The sequence below is a fragment of the Elephas maximus genome, chromosome 5, assembly GCF_024166365.1.
Source record: "Elephas maximus indicus isolate mEleMax1 chromosome 5, mEleMax1 primary haplotype, whole genome shotgun sequence".
NCBI lineage: Eukaryota > Metazoa > Chordata > Mammalia > Proboscidea > Elephantidae > Elephas > Elephas maximus.
In genome coordinates this window covers 25,302,542-25,328,538 of record NC_064823.1, presented here as the reverse complement: position 1 = coordinate 25,328,538, position 25,997 = coordinate 25,302,542, and the positions used below count along the sequence as shown (strand labels likewise).

At 36.6% G+C, this 25,997-nt stretch overlaps 1 protein-coding gene across 1 annotated transcript in view; it reads right to left on the bottom strand.

Moving 5' to 3' along the window:
- Positions 1 to 1,209: 1,209 nt before the first annotated feature.
- Positions 1,210 to 25,997, bottom strand: part of TRPC3 (transient receptor potential cation channel subfamily C member 3) — an 87,054-nt gene continuing 62,266 nt past the window's right edge. Inside the window, exons 10-12 of the mRNA XM_049885397.1 lie at positions 22,904 to 22,987; positions 5,988 to 6,063; positions 1,210 to 2,033 (exon numbers count right to left, since the gene is read on the bottom strand). Coding sequence (XP_049741354.1) covers positions 1,891 to 2,033; positions 5,988 to 6,063; positions 22,904 to 22,987 — 303 coding nt within the window. The 3' untranslated portion in view covers positions 1,210 to 1,890. The remainder of the gene's footprint in view (positions 2,034 to 5,987; positions 6,064 to 22,903; positions 22,988 to 25,997) is intronic.

Sequence of the window (25,997 nt, the reverse complement as noted above, 5' to 3'; positions counted from 1 at the left end):
TCACATTCCAATCAGCAGTAGTTATAAACGCATTTTAAGAAAATATTGGATTTTTCCTTGTTCTATGTTACTATAATATGAACATACAGTAACATATAATAAGGAAAAATTCAGCATTTTATTAAGTTCTGAGGCATAACATAAAATATTTAACCATAAAATACATAAACTTAGAAAAATGTTTAAGACAAAATACTACTAAAAAACCCACCCAGTGCCATTGAGTTGATTCCGACTCATAGCGACCCTATACTATTATATATATAAAAAAAATACTATTATACTATGATCAAAATACTATTAGCATAACACAAAAGCTAATGAAATATTCCACAACGGTAGCAAAAAATATATAATTTTTTGTTTAATTTTTTAACTCACAAAAAGGTAGAAATTAAGAAATAGCTAATTTTTAAAGAGCTTTCTGTAGTTCCACTTAATGTTCCATTTTGTCTTCACATTTGAAAACCTTCCTCATGATAATGATTTTAAAGCATCATGTATTTAATTGGTTTTCAGGATCTATAAAACTCTCTTTGAGCTATGATCATAATTTGTGTAAGTAAGTAAGACTTCACAGGAATGGGCTGAAGAGAATCAAGATGCTAAACATAACTGTATGAGAGATTCAAAACTAGCTGGTTAAAAATAATACTTGGAATGTTTTATGTCTGTAAAGAGACAAGGGAACTTGCTGGCTTGTATCCCCTTTCCTATCAAAGTTGTGATTGTTGTGACTATTACCAGTATGCCGCTTAGTTATACAATGAGTCAAACACAGATAGGCCAAAATTGATTTTTGTGTGTAAAGAGGAACTGAAATGCTTTAATAAGATGAAAGTTGTCAATCACTGTGGGCAATGATAGCAAGAGAAGCCTCAAAGGGAAATGAAATACAGCTGGTGATGCCTGACTCTTTCCAGGTACAGAGTCACTGCTCTTTCCTTCTTCCCATAGCATACCCTCCAAAACTCAGAATGGAGATAACAGGGCAAGATATAAAGTCAGTTACTGATATTTAACCTAGCATTGAAACATCAGAGGCAGACGTTAGGATGTTATAACAAATTAACGACCCTGCATAGCCCCCAACTTTAAAAAAAATTTGCCACCCCACTGACTAAATTCACATTACTGATCAGCAACAAATGAAAGTTTAAGACAGGAAGCAAACAATATACTTTAGAAAAATCTTTAATGTGTTGTTTTGAACATTCTATGAAACTTAAATATGTAATGTAATTATATTATCTATTAACGCATTTCATTGTTAAATTCTTCACTCAAGGCTCAATGGTTTTATGATGATCAGTGATGCTAAAGCATTCTCAGACTGTCTCACCAAATCATACCTGGTTTTAAAACTTCTTCAGTATCTTAAAAAAGAACTTTTGAACACTTGGACAAGGGAAGGTATGCTACATAGACATGGCTTTTTTGTTTTTATTTGTATTTTGTTGGCAGTTCAGCTCAGTTGGTTTCAACAATATTTATTGAGCACCTACTATGTACCAGGCACTGTACTAGAAGATGGGGACACAAAGATGAGTAAGACATGGTCCCTGCCCTCAAGGAGCTTACAGTCTCTCGGGAACAAACAGGTAGTGCAAATACTTAAAGTTTATTCTACAATGGACAAAAATGTCAGTAATGTAGTAAATATCAGGCCTTTAAATATAATGGTATATCATTGTTCATAATGTCAAGGCAGACAATTAAAATGAACACCATTTTTCATGTGACAAAACAGTAAAATCATTAAGACCTAGCTTTGAGATTCACATGATAAAGTACTAAGAATTTACACCACGGTTTTCAAGTATTCCATACTTAGAAATATTATTGCCCACATTTGTGCTATAGTCAAGGTCATAATTGCAGGTTACTGCATCATTCACATCTTAGCATGCTGGGGTTCAGTTTCTCGCTGAGTTTATGAATTAGAATGGCTAACTCCTCAGTTGCTTGGCTCTTGTCCTCCAAAAGTTCATAACGAAGACTGGAAATATCTTGCTTGATTTCTTTTAATTCACCTATAGTATTGTGTATTAAAACATAAAATTAGTACCTTGCCCTTTGGATTTAGGAAAAAAAGGAGCGAAATTCATGTAATATAAATACAGTTGCTTCATAAAATCTTCAAGGTATCTATATCAGTTTTATAAAAATGCTTTCAGAAACACTTGTCTTTAAAACTATACTGACATTTGAAAACAGCTATAAAAATAGTTATGTTTTAATGGTAAAAACTGGGTTAACGTATTGACCCAATTCATTGTATTGATCATTCAAGTTTTAACAGAGGGTGATTTCTCAGGTAACTGACCCCCAACCAGGTTATCTCCTTTCTGTCTACAGGGAGTCCGTTTGGCTCCCTCAGGCATAAGGGCTGAGACCTATCTTTCACCTCCCAATGCCAGGTTACAAAGGGATCCTAGGAAAACTGAAATTTACTGAAAATGAATCAATCTATTTAACAAATACTAATGACATAAAAAAATAGAAGAAATAAATTCTAAGTCAAGTTTTGAAGGAAGGGAAAAGAGTTGGCGTGTTTATTGGGGCGGGGGGGGATGGTAATGAACAAAAGCATGGAGCCAAGGGAGAAATAGATTAGTTTTGCCAGCACAGAGGATCTATGTAACAAGCAATGATGAGTTTGAGGAGTTTAGGTATGATACTGCTAGCAATATGTAACACCAAGCTCTTGAAGAGGATAGATGTTTGACTATTCAAACACCACTGCTGTCATAATTCAGTTCTAGCAGCTTGCAAATGACTGTAGTGTAGATAAGCCATTGATCTTCAGAAGTGAACAGTGGGGTAAAAATTTACCTTGAATCCAAACAATGATTCTTCAAGTCATGGTAAGTTGGCTTAGCTTTTTATAATAGCATAAATAGCATGTAAAACACACTTCTTATGGTATTTCCTGGTATCTTTATGATGCCTTAAATATAATTTCTATGTTCTGTTTTATAAGAGTCAGAACCTTTTTATTTTAAGGAATTCTAACTCTTCCTCAAAGAGGCACAAAAACACTTGTGGATTCTTTTTGTGGCAAAAAAAAAAAAAAAAAAAAAAAAAGTATTTTCCCTTTCATGTATGGGAATATAAAGGTAACTGTTGTTTCAATTATTAGTTGTCATTGAGCCAGCTCCTACTCATGGCAACCCCATGTAAAACAGAATGAACTGTTGCCTGGTCATGTACCATCTTCAGGATAGTTGCTATGTTTGAGTCCATCATTGTGGTTATTCTGTGTTTTGAGTGCCTTCCAACCTAGGGGTCTCATCTTCTAGTACTGTACTGAACAATATTCTGTTGTGATCCATGGGGTTTTCACTGGTTAATTTTCAGAAATAGATTATCAGGCCTTTCCTCCTATTCCGTCTTAGTCTGGAAGCTCTGCTGAAACCTGTCCACCATGGGAGACCTGATGGTATTTGAAATACCGGTGGCATAGCTTCCAGCATCTTCGCAACATGCAAGCAACCATAGTATGACAAACTGACAGAGAGATGGTGGGTAGGGGAATAAATTGATCTAATTTGAAATCACAAGATCAGCCTTTGGAGGAAGAAGTGACTTCTCACTCTATTCAGTTCCATACTTAGACCATAAGTCCAGTGGTCTCCCCTTCACCTTCCTATTATCATACCCTATTTCCTTGTTCTTGAGTCATGGGAGACCACACATTAATACAATACAGAAAACACGAGTTAGTTTCTTTGAGCTTCAATTTCCTTATTTATTAAATGAGGAGGTTAAGCTACATGAGCTACTTTATTATAGTTATAACTTTGTTCAAAACTCCAAATGCTCATTAATTCATTTCTTCTTTTATACAAGGGCCTAGAAGATGCTCCTTGTTTTCTATGATGTTATGGCTGTCCCATTCCCATTTAATCACTTAGTTTTTTCAGGGAGGTTATGGTACAACTGATCAGATTTCTATTTTCTAAATTACAACCTCGTTCCAATCCTGTCTCCCTAACTGGATTTTTGTTCGTTCTCAAACTCCTCAATCACACCTTCACAGATGTCTTTGTACATACACACACTGTATTTTTACACAATAAATGCATGCATTACACATTTTTTGCCAACTGTGCAACCCTCCTGTGCATGATTTTCCTAAGCGCACTATGCCAATTTTTCCTTACACGTTGCTGACTTCAATTCTTATTTCTGATTACATGGGAACTTCACTCAAGATAAGTATTATCAACTTAATAAAAAAAAATGCACAATTTTGATTGTTTATTTTCTGTTTACTGGAGGGACTACCAAACTCAATCCATGACTTCTTGACCATGGCATATACCTTTATTATACAATTATGATCAAAAGTAATACTCTCAGAGAATGTTTATACAAATAAGCAGGAGATTAAAGAAAATGAACAGAATGAAAGAAAACAGAAAGTTATGATTTACCTGTAATATGGGAGGATGGGTGAATGAGGCCGAAATTCACTTCTGGAAATTTCAAAAGACACGTGCAATATATGCACGGGGTGCTCTGCCAGAACTGTTTTACTTAATTTCATCATTTCTGCCCATTATACGTGTGGGCACGTTATTTACATGGGTGCATTATTTGCAAAAAAATGGCACTATCAGATTGACTCATTTGCAATGGATTCCATGTGTTAATCACAGCTCATCTTTAAATCTCCAAAGCCCATTAACATTTTTACTAAGTCTAGTCCTTTCTTCTCTTACCAGTACACTTAGATCTAGTGGTGTACCATTGGTGTTTGTAGTGAGTTGAATGGTGATCTTCAAAAAGATATTTCATGCCCCAAAACTTTTGAGTGTGACTTTACTTGGAAAAAGGATCTTTGCAGATGTAGTTAAGGATCTTTTGATAAGATCATTCTGGAATAGGGTGAGCCCTAAATCCACTGACAAGTATCCTTATAAGCAGGGATGGATTATACAATAAGAAAGCTACGCAAGGGCTTAATTGTGTTTACTCACTAATCTGTAGTACACAATTTCACTGTAGCTTGCTTACTGTAAGCCAGTGCCTACCATGCTTACTGGTCATTGTTCCCCACTTACAAGAGATGAAAAGGGGAGAAGACACAAAAAGAGAGTCATGTAAACTTGGAGGCAGAGATTGGAGCTATGCTGCCACAAGCCAAATAATGCTTGGAGCTACCAGAAGGTGGAAGAAGCAGGGAACAATTCTTCACCAGAGCCTTCAGAGAGAATATGGCCCTGCCAATACCTTGATTTGAGATTTCTGGTCTCCAGAACTGTGAGAAAATAAATTTCTGTTGTTTTAAGCCACAAAGCTTGTTGTAACTTGTTATGACATACCTAGAAACTAATACAGTGTTAGAAGCTACAGTTTAAATTTTGGGGATGGCTTATTTCTTCCAGGTTGGTTTCTTTTTCAGTTCTGAGCCTATGCTTTGGCCTAACCCCAGCCTTTGGTGAGAAATTTTTATGGTTCAGACATATAGTCTGCCCAGAATATGCCTAGAAAAATAGGTACACTTAAGTAAGGAGCCAAAGAGAAAATTGACAGGCAAAAGAGAAATACCAGACAAGAAAAATGGATTAGGGCTTTGTTTCTAGACAAGAAAGTAGAAGTTTTTCTAAAAGACATGTGGATTCTGAGTCAACTAGTATTTTACTTTTAGCACTGGAAAATTATCACTAATCTGAAATCAATGAAACAAAACTGATAGTACTGGCTACCTGATATAATGTTGTTACAGGGATTAAAATCTCCCAGAAAAATGACGTTCTTTACAACCTCAGAATCAGATGGTGCATTCTAGGCAGAGGTTAATTGCCTCTCGTTAACATTTTTCATAACTGTTTCTTTAAAAATAAAAGGTTTACAAATATAATCTTGAAGGAACCCAAATTGTAACCTGGGATTGGATTTTTACAGTATAATTCTTATGAAGCTTTCCAAGTTCATTAAGTTAGTTGTAAAAGAAAGTTTCTCAAACTAGAAATGCTTACCTTCATTAACTTCATCATTTTCCTTGTCTACTTGTGCTTTTAGAACATATCGCTTTATGAGTCTTTTCATTATCTGCTGTTGGGCAAAAAGAAAGGATTATATCACCAGTGATACAGCTAAGTAATCTGGATCCTATTCTCCAAAGAGGCTTACATACCTGCAAAACAAACAACTCAGGAGAGAGAAATTTCATTTAACTATTTATGAAGGTTTCAGAAGTTAACCTTTTTTTTGCTTTCTACTGAGACAGATTACATAAACCACAAACACGTTTTTTAACCTCAGAAATGGAAGAAACTTTTTAACAAGTTGGAAGATTTCAACTCAAGGTTTCTCTTAGAGGTAACTTCACACAACATTATTGCCTATAGACAGTACGTTTGTATTTTCTCACTATTTTTAAAAACATATAAGTCTATGCTCAATGCAGAGAATTTGGAAAATGTAGAAAAGAACAAAAGAAATAAGCAAAATCATCTATAATTCTATTACCTAAATATAATCACTGTTGTTATTTTGGCTTATGTCCTTCCAGTATCTTTTCTTTGCATTTTGCATATGTACTAATTACTACATGTATTACATTTTATGTTTTCTAAATATATAAAGAGCCCTGGTGATGCAGTGGTAAAGTGCTTGGCTGCTAACCGAGAGGTGAGAGGTTTGAACCCACCAACCACTCTGTGGGAGAAAGATGTGGCAGTCTGCTTCGGTAAAGATTATAGCCTTGGAACCTTATGGGGCAGTTCTACTCTGTCCTATAGGGCAGGTATGAATTGGAATCAACTCGATAGCAGTGGGTTTGGTTTGTGGCTTAGGAGGTGGGTAGCTTTAGACTTGATTTGGAGTCTTAAGTTTTTAAATAAAAATAACTATATCTTTAACACAAAAATAGATTTTTCTAATAACCAAAAGTCACTGGAAAGTTATGGAGTCTTGCCAAGATGTAAAGTAACCCTCCATTCAGCAGAAAAGTTCAAAATTGGATGATTAGTGGGAAATTATTGGGGAAAAACCCACTTTTATACATGTACAGACTGAGAGTTCTGCATGAACCCATTACATGAAGTTAAAAGACGAGCCAAAGAGTGGGAGAAGTTGTTTGCAATCTGTAACAACAAAGAATCAGTACCCAGGACATTACAGAATTTAGACACGTTACTAAAAAAAGTCAAACAGCCCAACAGAATTAGGCAAGGAAATTTAAATTCACAGATGAGGAAAACTGAGTGACTTTTCATTTTCAAACAAATGAAAAGATGTACAATTTGGTAATCATGGAAGGGTAAATTAAAACAACAAATACCAATTCACTCCCATCAGTCTGGTAAACATGTTTTCGTTTTGAAAAAAATGTCAAATTCACAAAATTGTAAACTAATTCATGTATATTCTTCCCCCAGATTTACCAACTTTAAGAATTTGCCACATTTGCTTTATCTCTCTGTATCTATTAATATTATGTTGTTGAACCACTTGAAAGTAACTTACAGACAACATTTTTTTTTAATCCCTAAATACTTCAGGGGACCTCTCCTAATAACAAGGTTATTCCTCTTACATAACTACAGTACAGTTATCAAACATAGAAAAATTAACAAAAACTATCTAATACACAGTCCATAATCAAATTTTGTCTATTGTTCCAGTACTGTATCATTTTCCCAAAGAATGATCATGTATTTCTTTTTGTATCTTTAATCTCTTTTAATCTGCCATAGTTCCTCAGCCTTTCTTTTTCTTTCATGATGTTGATATTTTCGAAGAGTACAGGACAGTTGTCTTGTAGTAGGAAAACATTTGTAAATCTGTTAGTACCAAGTACTTGTGAGAGGGTTGGGAAACTTACCCTGTTGCTGCTGGGGATACAAATTCATTAATCACTTCCAGGTATATAACCCAGAAAAAATATTAGAAAAGTGTGAAGGAGGCACTAGGATGTTCATTGCATCACTATTTAGAATGGTATAAAATGGAAAACTAAGCTACATATTTATCAATAGGGGGATGAATCAACAAAAAATGGTTTATTCAAACAATTGAACATTATCCAGAAGTTAAAATGAAACTAGATATACATGTATAAAGCTAGATTATTTTTAAAAAGCATAAAGTCAACAAAAGCAGAAAAATATATACTGTATTATATTACCTATATATATTTCAAAAACACACAAAACAAGTACTATTGTGACAAATAATGTATGTAATAAATGTATAAAAGTATACATGGAAAGAACACGGGTGAACTTTAAGATAGTAGAGATCTCTGGAGACAGAGGAAGGTTAATGTGATAGGGAAGGGTGTTTTAGTTGTTTCAGTAATGTTTTACTTAGAAAAATATCCAGAACAAATTTCAAGAATGTTAGCTTTATTAAATCAAGGTGGTAGTGGCACAGATGTCTAATAGAATATTTCAGGATATTTGTGGTATTTTTTGTTAGAATAACAAAATAATATAGGATATTTTTATTACTAAAATATAAAATATTATTAAATACAAAATAAAAATTATGATATTTTGAAATGGTTCATAATTAAAATTTAAAAATATAATAAAATGAAAAGCTATTAAAATATTCATATACAATAGGCTTTAAATGCTGCCTATTGTTGAGTGCCATCAAGTTGATTCTGACTCTTAGTGACCCCATGTTATAGGGTACAACTGCCCCATAAGGTTTTCTTGGCTGTAACTTTTATGGATATAGATTGCCAGGGCTTTCTCCCATGGAGCTGCTGGGTGGGTTCGAATCACCGACCTTTTGGTTAGCAGCCAAGCACAAAACCTTTGCACTACCAAGGCTCCTTTTAATGCTGCCTAGCAAATTGATACGGCTATTATTCAAATTTATGCACCAACCACTAAGGCCAAAGATGAACAAACTGAAGATTTTTACCGCTTCTGCAGTCTGAAAGTGATCGAACATGCAATCAGGATGCATTGATAATTACTGGTGATTGGAATGCGAAAGTTGGAAACAAAGAAGAAGGATCGGTAGTTGGGAAATATGGCCTTGGTGATAGAAACGATGCTGGAGATGGCATGATAGAATTTTACAAGACCAACGACTTCATTGCAAATACCTTTTTTCACCAACATAAATGGCAACTATACACATGGACCTCGCCAGACAGGATACACAGAAATCAAATCAACTACATCTGTGGAAAGAGATGATAGAAAAGCTCGATATTATCAGTCGAAACAAGGCCAGGGGCTGACTGTGGAACAGACTATCGATTGCTCATATGCAAGTTCAAGTTGAAACTGAAGAGAATAAGAACAAGTCCACGAGACCCAATGTACAATCTTTAGCATATCCCGCCTGAATTTTGAGACCATCTCAAGAATAGATTTGACACGTTGAACACTAATGACTGAAGACCAGACAAGTTGTGGAATGACATCAAGGACTTCATACATGAAGAAAGCCAGAGGTCATTGAAAAGACAGGAAAGAAAGAAAAGACCAAAATGGATGTCAGAGGAGACTCTGAAACTTGCTCTTGAACGTCGAGCAGCTAAACCAAAAGGAAGAATTGATGAAGTAAAAGAAGTGAGCAGAAGATTTCAAAGGGTGGCTCGAGAAGACAAAGTAAAGTATTATATTAAAGACATCTGCAAAGAGCTAGACATAGAAAACCAAAAGGGAAGAACACACTCGACATTTCTCAAGCTGAAAAGAACTGAAGAAAAAATTCAAGCCTCAAGTTGCAATAGTGAAGGATTCTATGGGGAAAATAATAAATGACACAGGAAGCATCAAAAGAAGTGGAAGGAATACACAGGTCGTTATAACAAACAGAATTGGTTGACATTCAACCATTTCAAGAGGTAGCATATGCTGACAGAAAAAGTCCAAGCTGCAGTGAAGGCATTGGTGAAAAACAAGGCTCCAGGAATTAACGGAATATCAACTGAGATATTTCAACAAATGGATGCAGTGTGGGAAGTGTCCACTCATCTATGCCAAGAAAGTTGGAAGACAGGTACCTGGCCAACTGACTGGAAGAGATCCATATTTGTGTCTATTCCCAAGAAAGGTGATCCAACAAAATGTGCAAATTATCGAACAATATCATTAATATCACACGCAAGCAAAAATTGGCTGAAGATCATTCAAAAGCAGCTGCAGCAGATTATTGACAGGGAACTGCCAGAAATTCAGGCCAGATTCAGAAGAGGTTGTGGAACCAGGGATATCATTACAGATGTCAGATGGATCCTGGCTGAAAGCAGAGAATACCAGAAGGATGTTTACCTGTGTTTTATTGACTATGCAAAGGCATTTGACTGCGTAAATCATACCAAATTATGGGTAACATTCCAAAGAATGGGAATTACAGAACACTTAATCATGCTCAGGAGGAACTTTTACATAGATCGAGGCAGTTGTTCGGACAGAACAAGGGGATACTGCGTGGTTTAAAGTCAGGAAAGGTGTGCGTCAGGGTTGTATCCTTTCACCATACCTATTCAATCTGTATGCTGAGCAAATAATCTGAGAAGCTGGACTATATGAAGAAGAACGGGGCATCAGGATTGGAGGAAGACTCGTTAACAACCTGTGTTATGCAGATGACACACCCTGCTTGCTGAAAGTGAAAAGGACTTGAAACACTTATTGATGAAGATCCAAGACCACAGCTTTTACATAAAGAAAACAAAAATCCTCACAACGGGACCAATAAGCAACATCATGATAAACAGGGAAAAAATTCATGTTGTTAAGGATTTCATTCTACTTGGATCCATAATCAACACCCATGGAAGCAGCAGTCAAGAAAACAAAAGACACACTGCATTGGGCAAATCGGTTGCAAAGGACCTCTTTAAAGTGTTGAAAAGCAAAGATGTCACCTTGAAGACTAAGGTGCGCCTGATGCAAACCATGGTATTTTCAATCACATCATATGCGTGCAAAAGCTGGACAATGAATAAGGAAGACCAAAGAACAGACGCCTTTGAATTTTGGTATTGGAGAAAAATATTGAATATACCATGGACTGCCAAAAAAACGAACAAATCTGTCTTGAAAGAAGTACAACCAGAATGCTCCTTAGAAGCACGGATAGCATGAGACTGCGTCTTACATACTTTGGACATGTTGTCAGGAGGGATCAGTCCCTGGAGAAGGACATCATGCTTGGCAAAGTACAGGATCAGTGGAAAAGAGGAAGACCCTTAATGAGGTGGATTGACACAGTGGCTGCAACAATGGGTTCAAGCGTAACAACGGTTGTGAGCATGGCACAGGACCAGGCAGCATTTCGTTCTATGGTACATAGAGTTGCTATGAGTCAGTACTGACTGGGCAGCACCTAACAAGAACAACAAGAACAAGCAAATTCATATGCCCCTTTAGCCTGGAAATTCATGCCCTCTTCAGCAGCATTAATACTACAAGCATGATAAAAAGACAAGTATTTTAAAGTGTATAAACAAAACTGTAAACAATTTAGCTGGTAAAGAAAATGAGAATAACTCGGGGCTTAAAATAAGGGTCTTATTCAGAGCCAATCAGAAGCTTTAATTTAGAATTTCTATTTCTACATAAAACTTTTTCAAAATTAAAGTGAAGCAGAATGACTTTTGGACCAAAAAAGAAAATCTCTGAATTTGGATACAGACCTTTATTTCTAATAGAACTTAAGGTCCTTAAACTCTCCAAGTTTCCATTTCCTCATCTATAAAATGGGGATAATAAAACTCAACTCATAAATTGTCATGCAGATTAAGTAAGCACATGCATGTAAGCTACAGTTCCTGCTTATGAAAAGGTTAGCTATTATCAGTGTTATTTATAAAGTTTGAAGATTAAGATACTGCTACCACACTCATGGGGTTGCTAGCAATAGGTTTGGTTTTGGTTTTACCCACATTTGCTAGTAATACTCTTGAAAGTATTTAACACAATGTGAAACCATGCTTAGAAAAAAGCATATGAAAAATAGAGCTTACATTTACTGCCAGAAGGGAAAATAACAGGAAAAGAAAATATTTTTAAAATTCATATAGAATCCATGTTCCCTAGAAACATCCTCACCAGAGTCACTGAGATTACATTCCCTTATTGCAGAGGGAAAGAAGAGGCATATTCATCTCCATTTCATCTTCCACCTTCAGAAAAAATTACGGTTGCAGGTCTCAATTTTTCCTTTCCAAATTTGGTGTTTTAAGTTTGTTTTGTCATCCAGAAACTTTTTAAATTTAACATTTACAGTTCAAATGTACATATTCACTACTGTCCCCTGGGTGAGCCTTTCCACAAGGCAAGAAGGTACCTGGTGTTGGGTCAAAACCACTCTCACGACACATGACACTATCTGGTAATAGCACATTCATCAGTTTCACTTTGGAAGGATAATTCATGTGACTTCCAGAATGATCTGCAGCTCAGAGAAGGGGACAAAGACTGGCCATTTCTATTGTAGTAGGAAGCTTGTCTTGCGAACCCAAGGCAGTATTGTGTAGCAGTTAAGAACACGGGCTGTGAGGACAAATTGCCTGGGTTTGATTTCTGTCACCATAAGTAGCAAACTGTGTAACCTTAGAGTCTTAATATGTATATTGGAAATATTAGAATCTATCTTCTAAAAGAAATAATACATATAAATCTCGTAGTAAGTGCTCAGTTAATAACAGTATTATCTTGTAACCATTTATGCTTCTGTAAAACAAATCTTGGAGCCCTGGTGGTGTGGTGGTTAAGAGCTCCGCTGCTAACCAAAAGGTCTGCACTTCAAATCCAGCTGCTCCCCGGAAACCCTATAAGGCAGTTCTACTCTGTCCCATCGGGTCACTATAAGTTGGAATCAACTCGACAGCAATGGATTTATGGGTAAAGCATATATCTTGATTAGTCAGTTTTAATAATAACAGCTGAAGGCAAGCAGCATGAAATTCATATGTAGCAAGTACAAGGGCTTTTAAAAATATTACCTTTAGCTAAATTTCCAAGTGATTTTTTAATCAAAGCCAGTAAGTACCAAAAACTTAAATTGACCAATAACGGCTTCATCTTTCCGTATGGTCAAATTGCCAACTAACACAATGGAAGTCAATAGATTACCTTCCACATTCCAAAATCTCCGGGAATTATCCAGATTTCTTGGCATGAGCCCAGAAGTCTGTAAGTCACACTTTAAGGAAGACATTGTGACTTTGAAGACTGGATTTTCTGTGTCCAAGGGGTAGAAAGCCTAGAGCATTTCCAAATTTGGAATTGAGTCGTAGCCACATGAGTGCCAGAGGTGGTAAATACCTTAAATATTACCTCTTGCAAACAAATCCAAGTTCATTTCTCAACCTTCCATCGAGTTTGTTTCAGGATTTGGAGAAAGAATAAGACATGAGCGATTGGGTATCTGGCTATGTCCTTTGTTCCCGAAAGGAGCTGAAGACTTCCTTTTCACTTGCTAGTTTTTTTACTAATTCATATTCAATTATTAACCATTTTATTAGACACTTTTACATTCATTTTCTCATTTAATCCCACAGAGAAGCCAGATTTGACTGCCATCAGTGGGTTCTATAATACGAATTTTAGCAATCTATAAAGTATTCGACTCAACGGCAGTGGGTTTTATAAAGTATAAATACAGAGTAATGGGACTGATTGAACAAACATGAAGAACTTAGTGGAGTAGAATTTTAGAAAGGGAAGGACCTTAGAAGTCACTCCATTTTTCATATTCTCTGCCAATTGTTGTGAGACTCCCTGACGTATTACCATTGCACAGCCTCTGTATAAACATTTGTGATTCATAGCTTGCTACTCTTTCCAGATAGCTGGTTCAATCTATTTTTGGGCAACTGTAGCTGTTAGAAAATAATTCCTTTGTATTTAGCCAAAATCTGCTTCACTGTACCTTCTAACCACTGGTCCAAATTCTGCTTTTTGGAAGAATGGAAAATAAATTTGCTTCTTCTTCTATTTGATTGGTGTCATGGATTGAATTGTGTCCCCCCAAAATATGCGTCAAGTTGGTTAGGCCATGATTCCCAGTATTGTGTGGTCGTCCTCCATTTTGCAATTGTGATTTTAAATTGAAGAGGATAAGGGTGGGATTATAGCACCCTTTCTAAGGTCACATCCCTGATCCAATGTAAAGGGAGTTTCCCTGGAGTGTGGCCTGCACCACTTTTTTATTTTACAGGAGATAAAAGGAAAAGAAGCAAGCAAAGAGGGGGACCTCATACCACCAAGAAAGAAGCACTGGGAGCAGAGCGCATCCTTTGGATCTGGGGTTCCTATGCGGAGCTCTTAGTCCAGGGGAAGATTGACGAGAAGGACCTTCCTCCAGAGCCGACAGAGAGAGAAAGCCTTCCTCTGGAGCTGATGCCCTGAATTTGGACTTCTAGCCTACTGGACTGTGAGAAAATAATTTTCCCTTCTTTGAAGCTATCCACTTGTGGTATTTCTGTTCTAGCAGCAGTAGATGACTAAGACAATTGGCTTTCAAATATTCCCCTCCTTCAAAGGCCTTCAAAGTTTCCCCTGGTTTCTCATACCATTTTATTTAAACTATTCCACACAGCACAGTTATACGTCATGGGGTTGCGTGAATGCTTGCTTACTGTTTTCTTTCTCTCCCCTCTTCTCCACCTCAACAATACCCTTCCACTCCAGTTGAAAGATTCCTGAAAGCATGGACTGTATCTTTGTATCCTTATAACTTAAGACCATGCATCATAAGGGTTGTCCTGAATGTGCCATGAAGCTCATAATCTCTATGTCATGTTGCCCCCTTTTGAGAAAATTTCCGTGTGCTCCCAATAAAACCACTATCTATGGTGGCATTCCGAGATTGAACCAGAGACCACCTGGGCCAAAAGTGTTTCCAAACCAAAGGAGACTGTTAAAGCAGAGCTGCCACAAGAGACACTGGAGCGAGTAAAACCCAAGAATTATAGCATAACTTCTGTGGGGTCTTATAAAAAATTCTTATTTCTGAAGGTTACCTTAGCATTAAAAGAAAAATCCACTGCTGTTGAGTCAATTCCAACTCATAGTGACCCCATATGTTACAGAGTAGAACTGCTCCGTAGGGTTTTCTTGGCTGTAATCTTTATGGAAGCAGGTTGCCAGGTCTTTCTTCTGTGGTGCTGTTGGGTGGGTTTGAACCATGAACCTTTGGGTTAGTAGTCGAGCACAAACTGTTCATACCCCCAGCAACCTGTACCTTAGCATATCTGTGCGCTTTTAACTTGAAATAACCAAACTAACACATATATTCCGTAAAGTACTGCTAAAATGAGTAGAATCAATCAGAGCCACCCCTCTAAGTTTTTATGTTCTCTTCTTCAGAAAAATCACTCAGTTTTTCAAAAAATTCTGTACACACATAAAAGAATTATACAGCATGCTATTATTAATGTTAACATAAATAATGCTGCCATTGATGAAAGAATTTTTGAAACCCTTCCTCACTTGCCCCTTGAGGCACATTTGAATCTGTCTTTGAAATAATTCTTTTGGAGGGGAAGCATTCGTCTGGATGTAAAACATGCAAGGTGATGACCAGTTTGAGGGAGGCTACGTGTTTTTTGAAGGTGGATGTGACTATTTTTCAAAGAAGGTAAAGTCATGCGGTACCAAGTTTTGTTAATAAGACAGGGAATTAGCTGAGTTCTGTAACTAGAAAATAATAAAGGATTTGTGTGTGTGTGGCTTAGAAACTAATTATAAAAGTAATTCCCAAAACAATGACCTAAAAAGATTCTGAGCTATGGTAGCACCATTAGAATTAATCTATCCCAAAGGCTCTCACTTTGAAGGAAAAATCCTCATTTAGCAGACTAAGTTGTGCAGTTTTTTTTTTAAGTCCTATATATTGTAAACACCTCATTAAACAAAAATCCATAACAACTAAAAAATTATCGTTATTACCCAAAGAATTCATAGTAAAGAAATTTGATCTGAATTATAATAGAGGCACTTATATAAAGTTTTTATTGGTATGTGGATAGCTGACTGAAACTTTTTTTCTCAGTTTCTCTTTTTCTACTATCACTTTTTAGGAGCTACAGAAACATAAGAGAATTATTCTGCTTAGAGAATACATGATGTCTAATTTAGAGATAGAAGAATTGAAAAATTCCCAGGATTCTGGACTGTCTGTGCATTTTGCAATGATCATTTCCTATGGAAACATAATGATTTCCGGCTAACGAGAAGTTTGAATTTGACAGTAAAGTCAGGAATTTCTCCATCTCTCCTAAATCACTAAAAAGCAACAAGGAGAATAAGAAACAGAAACGTAAACTCCTTTAATTAAACTTGGAGGCTTCTATAACCCTTAACCATTCTATTTGAGAAAGTCATATGAGAATGTGGGAAAATGCTCAGATCGGATATTCATGACTGGGAACTTCCTTGGCCTGTTAGATACAAAGTCTATAGAAGCTTGAAATGCAGGGTTGAAGGAGAAATTATAAAGAAAAGCCATATTTTCTGTAATACTCTGCCAGTGAGGTAAGGAAGAAGAATGTGCCTGTGAGTAGTCCTGCAGTGCTATTCTATGACAAGAAGAAATTAAGCATAACAGAACTCAAATATAAAATCCTGTACCCAAAGGAAAATTCCTACTAGCCTATAATGTAATCTTGGAATCCTCCAACCCCACTGCAACCTCCTGCAAGCAGCTGGTCTGAAAAGAACTTATTTCATTCAAAACTGAGTGTTGATAAGAAAACTACACAGGATCTACATTAAGATAACCCAAGAAAAAAGGATAAAACAAATAGCATATAAAGAACTCTCACCAGAAAAATGTTAAGGAAAAGGTGAAGATACATAGTACCATTATTTAAACATGATTAAAAAAAAAAAAAAAAGGATGAAGCAATCATGTCTTTCAAACAAGAGCACAAAGCAAAGATACATAAGATCAGGGATGATATGGCAGGAAGAGGAGAAAAATAAATAAATCATCACAGAAATAAAAGCTAAGTTGGAAGCAACACAAATTAGGATAGACAAGAATAAAATATAGTATGAGAAAAAATAAGTAAAAAGTATAAATGGATAAAAAATTGAAAATAAATAGAGAAAAAAAGGTAGGTATAAAAGGTAGGTATAAAAGGTAGGTGCAGAAGATTCAATAGACATCTAATTGGTGTTCTTGAAGAAGAGACTTAAAATAATCGAACATTAAAAAAATTCAAGATAAAATTCATAAAAATCAATAAAAGAATGTAGAGATTGGAAGGATATACTGTGCTTCAGGAAAAACTGATAGAGATCCACTTACACAACAATCAATAGAAAGTTACTGGTTTTAAAAGATAAACAAAGAAAAATTTGAGCATTCAAACCAAAATCTCAGGTTAACTATATTAGGAAAATAATAAAATCGGCCTTAAACTCTTCCACATCAACTTTCTATTCTAGGATCAATGATATATTAGGAAAATAAGTATTACCTAATAATTTTAAAGCTAGTCCATAAAAATATATAGACAATAGAAAACAATTTAGAACATGAAATAACTCACAGAACATAATTCCCATGAGCCCTTCTTGAAGAAACTCAAGAAAACAAACTTAGCCAACAAAGAGATTAACAGAAAAATTATGACAAAAAGACCAGTGGTGAGTACTGACTCTGTTTAACTGTAGGACTAAAACTAAAATGATTGTGGGTTACTCTTGTGTTCATTGCAGTGCTATTCGCAATAGCAAAAAGATGGAAACAACCTAAATGTCCATCAACGAATGGATGAAGAAACAAAATGTGGTACTACATACATACAATGAAGTCCTATGCAGCCATAAAGAATAATGATAAGTCCTCAAAACATCTTATAATGTGGATGAATCTGGAGGACATAATGCTGAGTGAAATGTCAATCACAAAAGGACAAATATTGTATGATCTCACTTTAAAAAAAAGACAAGAATAGGTATACATAGAGAAATCAAAGTTCATTGCTGGTTACCAGAGAAGGGTGGGGAGAGGGGATGGAGGGAATCACTCTCTAGATCGTAGACACTTGCTATATTTGGTGATGGGAAAGGTAACACTGAATGTCAGTGAAGTACGCACAGCTTGACCAAGGTAAAGGATCTCACTAAGAAGTACACAAGAAAAAAGGACATATTTGCTAAAAGCTATTTTTTTTTTTATGACATATATACAAATGAGGCAGTTCTACTCTGTCCTATAGGGTCGCTATGAGTCGGAATCAACTCAACGGCACTGGGTTTGGTTTGTATTTTTTGTTTGCATGACATATATAATTTTGCAATGACAGCAATAACAACCAAAAACTATATGCCTGGCTACATAGGTATTCATGTATGTGTATAGGTATGTATATGTGTGCATACATAGATGTATATCTAGCTATATGTATATACGTGTATGTGTGCCTGCATATGTATTCATATATGTAATAAAGCTCATCAGGGGCACAGTTACAGGTACTTCTTAGATATAACCAAACACCTTGCAGGATTGGCTTTCTGAGTCTGAAATTTTAGGACCACAGTCTTGTGGGACAGCTCGGTCAATTGGTATAATATAGTTTATATGCTACATTCTAGTTTGGTAAGTAGTGTCTGAGGTCTTGAAAGTTTGTGAGCGGCTGTCTCAGATACAATTATTGGTCTCTACTCATCTGGAGCAAAAGAAAAAGAAGGAAACCAAAGACCCAGAGAAGAAACTAGTCTACAGGGTTAATAGTCTACATGAACCACAGCCTCATTTACCCCGAGACTAGAAGAACTAGATGGTGCCTGGCTACAACTATCAACCATTCTGATGAGGACCACAATAGGTAGATCCTGAAGAATGAGAGAATAATATGGCACAGAATTTCAAAATCTTAAAAAGGCCAGACTTTCTGGACTGGTTGAGACTAGAAGACTCCCTGAGACTACCGCCCTGAGATACTCTTTAAACCTTGAACGGAAACTATTCCCTGAGGTCACCTTTTAGCCAAGTAACGGATTGGCTTATAAAGTATATCGCCCATGAGTAAGGTGCTCCTTTAAAAAATCATCTATATGAGACCAAACAGTCAACAATTACTCTAAAGCAAAGACAAGGAAGCAAGGGAGCAAGGAAACAAAATGAGATAACCAGAAACAAAACAACCAGGACAGAAATAATGAGAATATTGACCCACTGTGAAAAATTTATCAATGTCACTGAACAATTTGTGTAGATATTGTTAAATGGGAACCTAATTTGCTGTGTAGACTTTCACCAAAAACACAATAAAATATTATTAAGAAAGAAAAAATAAAACAAATTTGGGTTATAATCCTGACAAGGTATTAATGATTTAACTAGCAAGAGCTGGAAGGGAAAGGAAATCAATGGTGAAAGATAAAATAAGTGCATTAATTTTATCACATTTTAGTGCTAGAGGGTTAAAAGATATAATTTGAAACAGATAAATCAAGTAACAGAGATATAAGTATATTTAAAAGCATAAAGGTGAATACTAAGATAAATAATATAACCACTGCAGCAGACACCGTCAATTCTCTTTTCAAATCTCTACACATTGTTTAGCTAGGCACATGGCCACTTGGAATTAAGATTTTATTTTCCAGCCTCCTTTGCAGGGAAGTGGTTTGTGCAACTTTATAGAAGTTTCTGATAGGAAGGAAGCATATCTTTCTTCCCTGTCACCTTCTCACTGTATTTCAGAATGTAGAAATAATAGTTGGAACACCAGCAGCTTTCTTGGACTGAAAGATGATGTTAGTATCAAAGCCATTCATGAAGAGTAATACAATAGAAAAATCCTGGGCCACCCATCTTTGGCACTGTTGGGCGCTATACCAGTCTTATAATTACTACTTCCAGACTTCTTGAAAGTGAGAAAGAAATAAATTTCCATCTTCTTAAAGCCATTTGTTGTTGTCCTTGTTAGCTGTAGTTGAATTGGCCCCTGACTCATGGCACTCCCATATGTTGCAGAGTAGAACTGCTCTATAGGGTCTTCTTGGCCTTCATCTTCATGGATTGCCCCTGGGTGGCACAAATGGCTAAATAGTTGATTACTAGCTGAGAGGTTGGGAGTTTGAGCCCACCCAAAGGCACCTGAGAAGACAGGCCTGATGATCTGGTTCTGAAAGGTCGCAGCATTAAAAACCCTACGAAGAAGCTCTACTTGCACGAATGGGGTCACCATGAGTCGGAATTCACTTGATGGCAGCAACAGTCTTTATGGAAGCAGTTCACCAGGTCTTCCTTCTGTGAAGCTGCTGGATGGGTTTGAGCCACCAGCCTCTGGGTTACCAGCTGATCACAAACTGCTTGCGTCGCCCCCCTCCTTTTAAGCCACTTAGTGGTTGGTGTTTGGTGGTTTGGTGTGATTTGTCCCCAACTTAATCCTAATTAGTATGAACTACATGAGGATCACTTTAAAATAATACTGATCAGAGAGTGTTGACATGTCGTGGGGTTGGTGACCAATGTCACAAAGCACTATGTGTACTGTTTAATGAGAAGCTAGTTTGTTCTGTAAACCTTCATCTAAAAAAAAAATTTTTTTTTTAAAGTATTATAAAAAGATGTCAATTCTCCTTCATCTGTAAATCTAACACAATCACAATACAAATACCAACAAGCTATTTTGAGAATCACACCATTGTTGTTGTGTGCCATCGAGTCGATTCTGACTCATGGCAACCCTACGGGACAGAGTAGAACGGCCCCATAGGATTTTCTAGGCTGTAATCTTTACAGGAGCAAATCGACAGGTCTTTTTCCCGCAAAGCTGCTGGTGGGTTTGAACCACTGACCTTTCAATTAGCAGCAGAGTTCAAATAGAACAATACGAAATAATAGCCAGGAAGCTTCTGTAAAATAGAAGTCCTGAAGTAAGGACTAATGTGTTTGCATGCATGTGCATGTATGTATTTAGATGTAATTATTAAAAATAATGTGGTTCTAAAGCATAAAATGATAACTCAATGGAACACAAGAGAAAGCCTAGAAAGAAATCTAAATAGATGTAGGAATTTAGTAATGATAAAGGTGGTATTACAAATCAATGGAAAACATAGATTGTTCAACACACCCAGCTGTATAATATTCTGAAAAAAAAAATTGGATCTCCACCCTACACCTTAAAATATACTCTGTGTGGGTCGTATGGAGCCCTGGTGCACAGTGGTTAAGTGTCCAGCTGCTAACTAAAAGGTCAGCAGTTCAAATTCACCAACTGCTCCTTGGAAACCCTATGTTCTATTCTGTCCCATGGGGTCGCAATGAGTTGGAATGGTTATGGGTCAAATATTTTCATATGAAAAGTAAAACCATGAAACTACTAAAGAAAAGAGGAGTAAAAAATTTCATAAATAATCTCACATGGAGGAAGATCTTTCTAAATATAACACAAAATGTGAAGTCATAGAAGATTTGTTAATTTGACTACACAAAAATAAAGTTCTGGATTAAAAAAATGTAAATAGCAAAAAAAAAAAAAGAACACAACAAACTGCAAAGGAAAGTCTCAACTCTCACCACAGAAAAAGGGTTGATTTTCTTAAAATACGAAGAATTCTTCTTAACCAAAAACAAAAAATTGGACCCTAATCATAGAAAACATCAAAGACGGCCGTTCTTTTACGATAAAGAGATGCAAAGCAAAAACTCGTTGTGATGCCATTTTCACCTATTTGACCAAGATAAAAAAACCTTTGGTAACACCACTGGTAAATCAAAGACGAAATGGGTACTCTCACACATTTATTTTAAGAGTGTAAATTGCTGCAAGCTCCACTGAAATCAATTTGGTGATAGCTAAAAAAATTGAAAGCGCACATATACTTTAATCAGACAATTCTACATATTTGCACGTGCTTGAGACGTCATGTAAACAAGGTTACTTACTGCAGCATTGCTTGTAATAGCTGAATATTGCCAACATCTTCTATTTTCCTCAGTGGAAGTCTGATTAAATACATTAAATACAACCATACCATGGAATATAATATAACCATTAAAAAGTAAGGCTTTGGCACTCAGTGTGCCAAGCAATCTTGCAGAATTTTCTGCTTCTGAGAAACATGAAGAAGAGGACAATACCCATTCATTGACATCACTAACACATTAAAAACATTAAAAAAAAAAAACAAAAACATTGGGAATGATAAATTCCTCAATACTCCTTCTTGTGACCGTGTATACATCAGAAATCTAAACATTTGATAACCACAATGATCAACCAGATAGAAAATAAAAGACTATCATCTCTTCTGAGTTGGAGATTCCAAAAAAAAAAAAAAAAAACCAAACCCATTCCCATCGAGTCAATTCCGACTCATACCGACTCTACAGGACAGAGTAAAACTACCTCATATGGTTTCCAATGAGCGCCTGGTGGATTCCAACTGTCGACCTTTTGGTTAGCAGCTGTAGCTCTTAACCGCTACGCCACCAGGGTTTCCAAGAACTGGAGACCAGTGTTTCAATATCCCATGCAATATCCAAATGCAAAAGCTATTTTAAAGTAGTACTAAAGAAACAGTATAGCCTAACAATCCATGTGGAAAAAGGATCACCTGAAAGAAAACCTGGAGAAATGTATCAGGTTTTCGTATCCCCGACTGTGGGAGTCTTATTTGTCCTAACAGACCATATCTCCTACTACTTTCTCCAGCTCAAGGTATACGTAAGGGTTCTTTGGAAATTGTGGTTAACACTTTTGTTTCAATATTGCAAAAGGTACTTTTCTTCCTCAACTAAAAAAAAAAAAAAAAAAAACGAAGGACTTGGACTCTGATTTCTAAAGTCCTGGCCAATTAAAATAATGTTTTCTCTGTTCTGGATTGTTCTAATAGTACATATGAAGAATACCGTTGTACTCACTATTCACCAACACACACAACACGAACACAGACATATATGGAATTACAGACAAAGAAAACATCTAATGAATTCTTACCTGATAACGTGTCGGCTGATTGAGAATGCTGTTAAAACTGTGTGATTCAAAAACTCTTGAGTTAGACTGAGTGAAGAGGTTTAACTAGGAAAAAATACAATTAACCTAGTAAATCAGAATACATTTGTTTTGAATTCAAAAATATAATCTACTTTATTTTCCTTGATAACATTTCTGGAGTCAACATTTCTGAGGAACGTATTATGGGAGTTGAGTGTTATAAATGATTTAATATATTTCAAAAGGTAAAAATGTAAGCAACATGTGCTCGCATTTATCAAAATGTTGGTAAGATGTTCTATAATGAAACTTCTAATTGAAACTGTATTTATTAAAAAGTTGGTTCCTGCTAAACGTAATTTTTCCTGGAGACTTTATACACTTTTTCAAAATGAATTCACAGTATCTGGAAGAAAATATTCCACAGAAGTGGTTCTGTCTGACCCTGAACCTAAGTTCTTCTCCTAGCCTTAACAGACACATACTGTAAGTTCGGATGTTACCATCTGATATTTTTTCAGCCTTAAAACAAGCCAAAATATTACATCTTTCCAAGAATCTTGGCCTTATAGCGAGCCAGGTTTACAACACTGGGGGAGAACTGGGCTAAAGAGTTTGGTTTTCCTTTGTTTTTTTTTAAAGGTTTAACTTTTGAGTGGGTAGGAACAGTAGGCAAGGGGAGCACCCCGTCAGTTACTGTCTACTCTTCACGTATATGAGCAGGGCCTGCCTCTTACTGGTGGGCAAGCTGCAACCTATAACCTGGGATTCAAAGGCACGGCCCTCTATCCAAAAATCCGTAATCACCCCACCATCTGACTTCCCACCTTTAATTCAGATTGGGATACTAGGAAAGGAGGAAGTGGTACTGGCAGGAAAGGACTTTTCTGACTTGCTCTCTTACCACTGTGCCAGGAAAAAACCTTGGCTAGCAAAGTTAATTCTCCCATTTCCCACAGGAGGTCAGTATCTCACTGTTGACTGAGGCTAGCTGCCTAGGTTAGCAGAAAAGATTTCTTGAGGTTCCTTTTTCTTCTCAAATTTAAGCCCCCCCCACCCACGCACACACACAAATATGATTTCTCCCAACTTTTACTACAAAGTGTCTATGAATAGGAATAAGATTAAAGGAATTTAAATAGCTCCATGCACCATTTTAAAAATTAAACAAAATGGCAGTTTTTAAGGAGATAAGGGGTAACTGAGAAGCCAGTGAGCATGAGTCCCGAGAGGGGTGAGTGTTCAACCTTCCTTCCATTTCCAGGACTCTGAGAAAAGGTATTGTTTCCCGTCCATGGTGCAATACAAGCGGGAGGGAGCACCCTGAGGCCAGCACTTCCGCTCCCCTCAAGTCCCTGTGCACAAGCTGCCTTTCCTTCCCAGGGATCTTACCAGCCACAAGCCATCTGCACTCTTAAACCTGATTCTTGGTATTTCCCCCTTCCATATTACAATGGTATCAGGAAAGAAGCGGGTGAAATCCAGTTGCCTACAGAAAGAAAACTTCAAGGTGTGCTCTGTGAAATGCTAGAGCAGTGAGTTCCCACACTTGAGTGGTTTCTTTGTAAATAATAAAGTCTCAGTTAACACATTGCCGGGAACAAAGCTCCTTCCAAGCAAAGTCCTTTTTAGCAATAGCAGGAGCTGCCCAGAACGACAATTAGAGCTTGGCCCCTTTAAAAGACCAGCTGTAGGTACAGCTAGCGGTGAGGAACCCGGCAGAAATCAAGCCAGGCCTGCAGCTGCAGAACAGCAGAGGCAGCCATGTGCAGCAGGAAGAGTGAGCATCTGGTGTTACAAAACGTGAGTTTCTGACCCACACTGACCAGCCTGTGCGACCTTACATAGTGAGTTACTTTAATAGCTTCAGTTGTCTTACCTATAAAGTGAGAATAATAATACCTACCTCACAGCATTGCATGAGGTTCAAATGCACAGCAAAGCACTTTGTAAACAGTGAATGAGGGAGGGCACTGATATTTGTTGAGGCTGGCACTTGACACATGTCATATAACCCTCACAAGAACTCTATGGAGTTTTCTCTTTCAGATGAGGCAGTTAAGGCTCAGAGTGGTTAAGTGATTTGTGTTACTTGCTAATAAGTAATCAGAGGCAGAATTCAAATCTAGTTCTAACACCCAAGCTCTTTTCCTAACATTACAGCGCTTCTTACTATGTACATATGAGGTATTTAAATCACAGGATGTCACAACCATTCAATGCCTTACAACCTCGTAGCCTGAAGAGCCCACATCCAGGTCAAACACAAAAGAGTTAAAAAGGTCACTTTCTCAGAGAATAAGATTCCAGGCCATTACAAATCGAGCAAACTTCCATTCTACGTCACTGTCATCCTGGGTCCCAAAAGAAAAGAACAACAACTGGTTTTAACAACTGAACTGTAACTGATTGCACAAGGGTTTTGCATTGAACCTAAACTAAAGTGACTTATATACATTTTTTTTAATGGTGCTTTAAGTGAAATTTTACATATCAAGTCAGTCTCTCATATAAAACTTTATATACACCTTGCTATATACTCCTAATTGCTAAAGCAAGAAATAAATTGTATTATCTTCTTTCCCAGTTCCAACTAATCAAAAATATCTACCTCTGTTCAGGAAAGTCTACTTTATGGTGAGAATATTGCCATCTTGTGGACTTCTAGGGAATTACAGCTACAGATCATTTGCCGCATATTGCGTCTCCATACCTAGGTGTTTCCACCCCCCCCCCACCCCAGGCAAAATTATATTTAAACCCCACACATTTGCTTCTATCTGCCTCCCTTCCTATTATTTGCAGTTCTGCCTACATCCTGTGGTCTCATATTCCAATTCTATGTCTTAAAATTAAGTTTATGAAAATAAAATGCCATCATGAAAATATTTTTCTTTGTTTAAAGTATGACTCAACTGGGACAACTCAAGAACAAACCATTTCTGCTTATTATTAAAAGGGAAGTTTATGGTAAATATTTGAGGATGGTCTGAGGCCTGTATCAATTTCATGAAATTAAAGAAAAAAAGGTTATTTAGTCCAATAAAGAGTTTCCACAAACAGAAAGAATACAATGGTGTTGAACAATACGTAC